Genomic DNA, 8,911 nt, shown 5'->3' on the forward strand with positions numbered 1-8,911 from the left:
TATGTTCATAGCAGCCTTATTTATAATAGCCAGAACCTGGAAAGAACCCAGATGTCCCTCAATAGAGGAATGGATACAGAAAATGTGGTATATTTATACAATGGAGTACTACTCAGCTATTAAAAACAGTGAATTTATGAAATTCTTGGGCAAATGGATGTATTTGGAGGATATCATCCTTAGTGAGGTAACCCAATCACAAAAGAAGTCACTCGATATGCACTCACTGATAAGCGGATATTAGCCCAGAAACTTAGAATACCCAAGATACATCTTGCAAAACACAAGAAAACCAAGAAGGATGACCATTGTGTGGATAATTCATTCCTCCTTAGAATAAGGAACAAAATACCCATGAAAGGATATAGGTACAGAGACAAAATTTAGAGCTAAGATGAAAGGATGGACTGTCCAGAGACTACCCCATCCGGGAATCCATCCCATCATCAGCCACCAAGCCCAGATACTAATGCACATGCCAGCAAGATTCTGCTGAAGGGACCCTGATATAGCTGTCTCCTGTGAGGCTATGCCAGTGCCTGGCAAACACAGAAGTGGATGCTCACAGTCAGCTATTGGATGGAACACAGGGCTCCCAATGGAGGAGCTAGAGAAAGTACCCAAGGAGTTGTAGGGGGCTGCAACCCTGTAGGTGCGACAACAATATGAACTAACCAGTACTCCCTGAGCTCGAGTCTCTAACTCTTAAATCTGCCTTTCAAAAAAAAAAAAAAATTCTCTAAACAATGTAGGTGACCAATAATGTTAAATAATGGAGTAGACAAATCAAATTTTGTGGATGTTTGACACATTTTAAAATAATCATGTTATTTTACAGTAAGTCTGTAAAATGAGAGACATTGACAAAGACCACAAAGGTTAGTGTAGAAATAAGTCCCAGTATAAAATTATCTTTTCTTTCAAAAAAATCACAATTCTGAAATCTGTTATCTTCCTTTTGACCACGAGAGGGCGCAAGAACCCTTGTTGAAGATCAAAAACCCAGCTACAGGTTAGTGTTTTCACACTGTTTTGCAGGTGGTAGTTTGTCTGGTTGTTTATTTTAGTCTTCAAGGAGAAAGAAATAATGGAAGTCAGAAAATGAACACAATTAGTGTGTTTGGACTTTTTTTTTCATACCATTTTACTAGACAGTTTGCATTTTATCTTCATCTTACAAGTCATCCTGGGGAACAGGGAACAGGAGAAATGAGGCATGCCTCGGTTTTCAGTTTCCTCAAAACAGAGAGATGACAATGACCCAAAGCACAATGACAGGTAAGGTATTAACCCTACAGTAGCATCTTGCCCCATACCATGCATTGTTGAACCCCATCCCCGCCATGCAACAGCAGAACATGTGGTGACTTAAACCATGATTTTCATTACAGGATGTTAAATGTCTCCATGGGGCATGCTTCCCTTTGGACTAAAGCTAAAGAGACATCAATACAGAGCAACTAAGTTTCTTTACAATGAAGGAAATGGAGAAGTTTCTTTTTAAATGCAGGGTTCGTTTTCGTGTGCTCCATGTGACACGGTGTGGCTGAGAAGGTTGGGTTTCTGTAAATGGAACATCCCTTTAACCCATCCATTTCACAGGGATTAGAAAACCTAATTTGAGGGGCTTTTACTATTACGGGTGACAAAACCTTAAGCTGGCAGAAATCTCCTACATCTTGGATTGAATTTCTCTTGTGGGTATGGATACAGAAGTGTTTGATAGAAAAGAGATTGGAAATCTTCTTAGTATATCCTATTCTGTTAGCCGGAAGCAGAACTACATTCTAAAACTGCATGTGGGCCGAGCACTGCTGCAATATAATGTGACATTTGAACCGTCACCCTCTGTACCTAGATCATTTGTATCGCTGTATCAAAATACTGTCTTTCTCTTTTTACAAAGAAGCCTGTGCCCGTAAAATTACATATGGCTTACATCGGTAGAGTACCTCTCCTCAAAAGACTGAAAACCTTTTTTCTTTTCCTTTGTTCCCTCTCTGTGAGGTGACGATGTGGTCTGAAGCCTCCCTGGGGGAATGAGCCTCATCACAATCCCCTGACTCATTTCTAATCCCGAAGTCTCTGATACATGGCAGGACAGTTCGCATCGCAAAAGGAAAAATTAGAAAAATAAGCATTTTTTCCAGCTCTTTAAAGACTTGCATCCTTTAGCTTTAAAGTCCTCACAGTGCTAACATAGTGTCTTTTTATAGACCGGACTAAAAGAAACAACAGTCAGGTCAAACTCCAGTTCTCAGAAAACCCAGTGGCAAAGCAGCTGGCCCTTTAGGGATTCGGCAGAAGCCGCAGCAGCCAGGTGTGCGGAACCCAGAGTAATAGACACAGGACCCAAGTCAGACCATTTGTTTCCCAGCAGGCTAAGCCAAGACAATCATTCCTCCTCTGCAGAGAGGGCTGACAGACCTGAAATTCAAAATCAAGGTTCTGGCTGTACCACTTGGGGCTTTGAGCCAGGCATTTCATTACACCCATAGTTCAAAATCATCCCAGTTAGCCTATGGGGTGGTAGGATGCAGGGAAGGGGGTCTGGAACATACAGTTTGTAAACTTCAAAGAGCTGTGCAAATAGAAGGCATGGGTTCGCACTGAAAATCTGACTCCAAACCCGACCTCTTTCTTGGCCTGTTGGAATCCTCGAAACTGCTTGCTCCAGCATCTTTCTGGGACTCTGAATCTAACCTCAGATTAAAGCGATAGGGAAAGCTAAGAACTCTTACAAATGACAGACATCCTCCAAACAACAGAGAAATGTGGGACCTATGTGTGTTAGCAACTTCTCAACTAGTGAGGGTCCTCCACCAGGCTCTCATCAGGGTCCTCCTCCCAGCCCCCAAAAGTCCCCAGAGAAACCTCATTCTTAACCAGTGCCATGGGTTCTGAAAGATTCGTGCTCAAAGATCCACCACTGGTGTCCTGAGATGGGTGCTCGGGGACATTCCAGAGGCACAGTCAAAAGTCTCACCTGGGCTCATAAAAATCAGCCCTCATAAAAAGGGTGTGTGGCTTCCACCTGGGGGAGGATGGGAGTCTGTAAAGTGGTGTTGCTGATAAAAAAGACATGAGTGGAAATTTTTTATGCAGGCTAAGGTTGTTCCAATGCTAATTTGCCTCCCCCCCCCCAGTGCTTCCTTTCACTGCGAACCCCCAAAACATTGCCCTCTGAACAGCTGCTAGCCACAGGAGAAAAAGGAAACAGTCCTGACAGGCATAGCAACTCAAACTGCATGGAGTGTTTCTCCTTGAGAACTCTTTAACAACAAACTTTAATTTTTATTGGTATTTAATTAGGAATCATATTGCTGATATTTTATTTGGCCCAATAGTTTGTGAGATGTGTCCCTTTGGGTCTACAACTCATGGCAACTAAGTATCATAAAGCTTAACCTTTATGAATAGAAGAGCTAACCTAAGGAGCTAGTTAAGAAAATGATGTGTAATGGGCATTGAAATGTAAGATCTCTGGAGTTGAGAGTGGGATTGTAATGGAAAGAAAGCATTCAGAAAATTAGTAATTATTAATACATGCTCCCACGGTTTCCTCTCAAGATTTCCTGAGCATTCTTCATATATCATAGTGCAATACAATTCCAGTAAGTCACTACTATACCTATTTTTCTCAAGCAAAAAAGATATGCTTCTAGAATATATATATATATATATATATATATATATATATATATATATATATATATATCTCAACACATAATAGTACACTTTCTTTTAGAACACTATAATTTGCATTTCTATAAATATATTTAAATAAGAAACATAGATCACTGTTCATATCTCACACCATTTGACACATAAACATACAAAAATAAAATGATCCCGTTTAAGCATTTCGTTGTTGTTTTGCTGGTCCGGGTTCTTCTCCAAGTTAAGAACAATTCAGAAATAACCTTGAAAACTTGTATCCCAGGAAAACTGGACAGGAATTCATGCTGGTTCTAGGCACCACAGGCAGGAGTGAACTCAATAAAATATTCCTTACAGTGGGTATTAATATCCTACCTCTGTTCAGAGAAGCTGGGGGGGGGGGGATGACATCTCCAAAGGTTATGTGATAGTCTGTCTCCTATACATTGTGAGGAAGGGGCATATTAATCACATCCCCCGCCCTATGTAAAGCATGAACTTATGAAGCTGTCCTCTGAGTAGAACAGGAAAAATGCCTCCTCCTTGGGCTCTCCATCCTCTGCCCCCACCACACTGTATTCTGCAAATAAGTGCTCAGCAAATAGAACATCAACATTAAGAGCCTTGTGTTCCACAAATGACAACATGCGTCCAGTTCAAGTAGCTAATAAGGAAGAAATTCCTCCACTCACAACGTTTTGCAGAACTCTGCTGCCCACCAAAGGGAGTTCTACATGCTTCTTTTGCAAAACAAAATAACATGAATTATTATCCCTGGTAAAATTGAGCCTTTTGTCTATGGCAGGTTGTAATTCTCTTGAAAGCAAAAAGAGGGGTTTCACCCATTTCACATCCCACCTAAAGCCCATTATTCTGGTCAGCTCCCAGTAGGAGCACAGACGATATGCCTGGGCAGATGAACTCCATCACTTCATTCTAGTATTGAGGAAGGCAACATCTGGGAGCCAGGATTCCCACTGCATCAGAACTGGCTTCACCTGGGTTGCATCCTCGCAGGGGATGGATGATGTCTCAGGAACTGGGTTTTGGGATTTCCTTGTAAGCAGAATGTATGCCCTTGGCAGCATCCTGTAGAATGGTATAGAACCAGGGATGGGGGTGGGGTCCAAGTATCTGCTCAAAGAGAGTTTTCCACACAGTCAGAAGAGGTGGGGTTCATGACTTCCTGAGGGGTGACTTCAGGGTCCTGAGGTACCTGCTGCTGATAGATGTCCTGGATCAGCAGGGTGTTCATGACCTTCCACTCTCTGTACTTCCTGGCCGTCAGCTTCGGATCATCCAGCAGCTGGTTGATCATCGCCAAGTCGTGTTCTTTGCACTGGGCCGGGAAGAAAACAGGAAGGAAAGGCACATCTATGAGTGTGTGAGGACCTGAACTTCTATGAGTCAACTTCCTCAGCCCTTTCACAGACGCGGGGACCCACGGGCCGCAACACAACCAATGTGGTTTAGTGCATTAAGAGTCTAATCTCACAACACGCCTGAGGTCAGCCTGTGGGAGCCATAAGAAGCTGTATGTATTCACCCCCAAGTTAGTGAAGGAACCAGACAGTCTGTCTTCTATGCTGCTCCCCTTCGTTCTTCTATTACCTCACAGCACAGAGGGGACTCCATCTTAGTCTATCACTGGGTGCTGGCTATCTCCTGAGGCTCAGTTAATACTGTACACAGATGATACTTCATTGACCATCTGAACCTCACTAAGTAAAATCCCAACCTAACACTCTACCTGAGGCATAGGGTAACAAAAAGTTATCTTTTTAATTTTTGTAGATTTTTAAATTATTTTTAGCAAGCCATATTCTATTAACACAGATTTATATATATTTTAATATGGTTTATTATTCAAAGATGAGACACCAGAACTTCTACCAGAACAGCATGCGTGCCAGTACAAAATAACTTATTGACGCCTCGGGGACAATCGGTCACTCAAACTTAAAGTAAAAGAATGGAGTAAAAATATAATCAGCACCCACAAAAAGTGGGTCACTGCTCTGACAACTGTTAGGTTTGCGAAGGGACTGGGTGTTTCAAGATGACGCTGAGATGGATTACTAGGGACTAAGGAGCTTATGAACACCATGGACAGACAGAGGGGCAATTGGTGGCAGGACCAGAGAGATCTTTGAAGGGCTCTCTGAAGAGAAGCAGAGACAGGAGAAGTGGGAGCCTCTTTTTATAGCTCTCTGAGGAGAGGAGGGTCTCAGCAGGAGGCTGGAGCCACACTCTGGGCGGGAGCCAGCTAAGAGGAACAGCATGGGCATGGTATCAATAGCCCCAGTATTGCCAATGCCTGCTTTGATGTTAACTCACTCCCCAGGTGAGAAACCCTGTTAACCAGGGCCTGTTAACAATGTCCCAGTCCGTAGCTTGTAGATGCCTAAGCAGAGGCTTGGCTCTAATCTAAGATCGTAGATATAATTTTTATCCCAAATGGTTTTTCTCCATCTCTAGAGGCATGGTGCTGTTTGGGCAAATGCAGCCCAATACATAACACTGGCCCTGCTGCAACCTACCAGGAGGCCCTTGCCTCTCATCCTCTGCTTTAACTCCATACAGAAATGCCGGGATCCTCCTATATGCTGAGTCTTCTTCATGACTTCCCTCATCATTTACCATGCTCTCAAGAACCCCAGCTCCATTTGCTGGCCCTCCACCACCATGTTGCCCTCCCCCCCTCCCGTATAGAATGCTGCCCCCATGGGAAGACCAGGAGTCTCAACTGACTGCATCCATGAGAGCTCTCAGACACTGGGCCACCAACCAGGCAGCCTACACCAGCTGGTATGAGGCCCCAGCACATACACAGCAGAGGACTGCCTAGTCTGGCCTCAGTGAGAGAAGATGCACCTAACCCTCAAGAGACTTGAGGCCCCAGGGAGTGGGGAGGCCTGGTGAGGTGGAGGTGGGTATGGGTGTGGGGACATCCTCTTAGAGACAGAGAGCAGTTGGGGGTGGGGGAAGGGAGTAGGCAGACTGGAAAGGGATGAAGACTGGACTGTAAAATGAATTGAAAAATAAAGGAAAAAGAGAAAAAAAAAAGAAATAGTACTGGCCCATTTTCTCTCACCCACACAATGCTAGTTTACACCTCCAAAATGCTGAGCTACCTGGAGCATCTTCCTCTACAATTCCTTGGCTTATCAAATTCTTGATAAGGGGCACAAGTCCCTTCCAGTTGTCGCCAGCACTGGGTCACCTAGGTGGAAAACTGGGAGCCTGCCACTTCAACCAAACACCCTTAGTTTCATGCTCCTGTGCCCATTCAGGACAGAGCCTAAAATTCACTGTGGTCTATTTAGATATCTGTCCCAAAGCCTAAAAGGGGCTGGAGAGTTGGTTCTGTGGGTAATGATGCCATGTTGTACAATGTTGAAGATCTCTGTGCTAGCTAGTTTTATTTCAATTTGACACAAAGTAGAGTGATCAGAGAGGGACCCTCAATTGATAAAATGCTCCTATAAGATGAGACTTACGAAAGCCTGGAGGGCATTTTCTTATTTTAGTGACTGAGGTGGAGCCATGTCTGGGCTTGTGGTCCTGAGTTCTATAAGAAAGCAGGCTAGGCTGGAGATAGGGCTCAGCGGTTAAGAGCACCGACTGCTCTTCCGAAGATCCTGAGTTCAAATCTCAGCAACCATGTGGTGGGTCACAACCATCCATAATGAGATCTGGCACCCTCTTCTGGTGTGTCTAAAGATAGCTACAGGCGTACTTAGATATGATAATAAATAAATATTAAAAAAAAAAGAAAAAGAATGAAAGAAAAAGAAAGAAAGAAAGAAAGAAAGAAAGAAAGAAAGAAAGAAAGAAAGAAAGAAAGAAAGAAAGAAAAAGAAAGAAAGAAAGAAAGGAGGCAAAGCAAGGCATGAGAAGCAAGCCAGTCAGCAGCAGCCCTCTGTGGCCTCTGCATCAGCTCTCGCCTCCAGGCTCCTGTCCTGACTTCCTTCAGTGATGACAGTGATGTGGAAGTGGGTGCCCAATAAACCCTTTCATTCCCAAGTTGGCTTTGGTCATGGTGTTTCATTACAGTGACAGTAACCCTAAGACACTCTGAGCTCCAATCACCAGCACCTATATAAAAGGTGGCCTGTGCCTGTAACCTCGGCATTGCAGGGAAGTCGGAGACAGGTGGAACTGGAGAACTCCTTGTACACTCAACCTCACAGAAAGGCCCCTTCTGACTCAGTGACGAGCTCAGTCTCAGGGCAAAGAGGGGAGAAGTGATAGAGGAAGCTATCCCGCTTCTTCCTCTGGCCTCCACATGTGTGTGCCTGAGAGAGTCACATATGCACAGGCATGCACCACATACACAATTCATGAACATGTGTATGCCTGAGAGAGTCACATATGCACAGGCATGCACCACATACACAATTCATGAAAATGCCTCCCCTCAATCCTTAGACTCTTGGCTCATGCCACATAGACAGTAAGCACCTGTTCATCATCGGACCCACCCCAAGGAAGCATATGCACAGCCCAAATGCCACAGTCATGCTAATTGCTGCCATCTCAAGTTTGGGCTGACTTCCAGTCAACACTCTCATCCTGAAAGGTCAGGAGGTCAAACTTCTGTCTTCCCCTTCTGAACTGAAAGGCCCATGAGGACAGACATGCTTGTCTGATAAGACGACTGGCCTGCTAAAACTTGAATATATACAGCCATAAAGAAGAATGGAATCCTGTCATCTGAGGTATAGAATGAGAAAGCATTCAGTTAAATGAAAACAAATAAAGAAGCACAAGCATCCAATGGGTTCCTTCATATGTAAAAACACGTTAAGAAATCAATATGAGACAAGTCCCTTCCGGTCAGCACCAGCACCGGGTCACCTTGGGCACGGAATTGGTGGACACCCCCACAGTCCCCAGAGGACTCTCCATGCGATCTTAGGATCTGGTGAGCAGAACAAAACATTAATTCCAATCCAATCACGTGCAGGACCTGAGACAGCAGTAGGGAAGCAGAAAAACGGCCTGACCAGGGGCACAATTCCCTTCCAGTTGGTGCCATCACATGGTCACCTTGGGTGCAGAATCCGTGGACACCCCACACAGTCCCCAGAGGACTCTCCACTCAATCTTAGGATCACTGGTGAGTAGAACACAACCTCAGTTCCAATCTAATTGTGACGGGCCTGTGACAGCAGGAACAAGGACACCTGAGCCCTTCCTGACGAAAGGCTCAGGTTCCTTTTAATCAGTTCAGGTTTACCTTGGTTTC

General features: G+C 44.3%; 1 protein-coding gene across 1 annotated transcript in view; it reads right to left on the bottom strand.

The window, feature by feature from the left end:
* Positions 1-904: 904 nt before the first annotated feature.
* Positions 905-8,911, bottom strand: part of Ipcef1 (interaction protein for cytohesin exchange factors 1) — an 82,138-nt gene continuing 74,131 nt past the window's right edge. The window contains exon 9 of the mRNA XM_021220901.2: positions 905-4,999. Coding sequence (XP_021076560.1) covers positions 4,799-4,999 — 201 coding nt within the window. The 3' untranslated portion in view covers positions 905-4,798. The remainder of the gene's footprint in view (positions 5,000-8,911) is intronic.

Source organism: Mus pahari, chromosome 21 (genome assembly GCF_900095145.1).
Source record: "Mus pahari chromosome 21, PAHARI_EIJ_v1.1, whole genome shotgun sequence".
Classification (NCBI taxonomy): domain Eukaryota; kingdom Metazoa; phylum Chordata; class Mammalia; order Rodentia; family Muridae; genus Mus; species Mus pahari.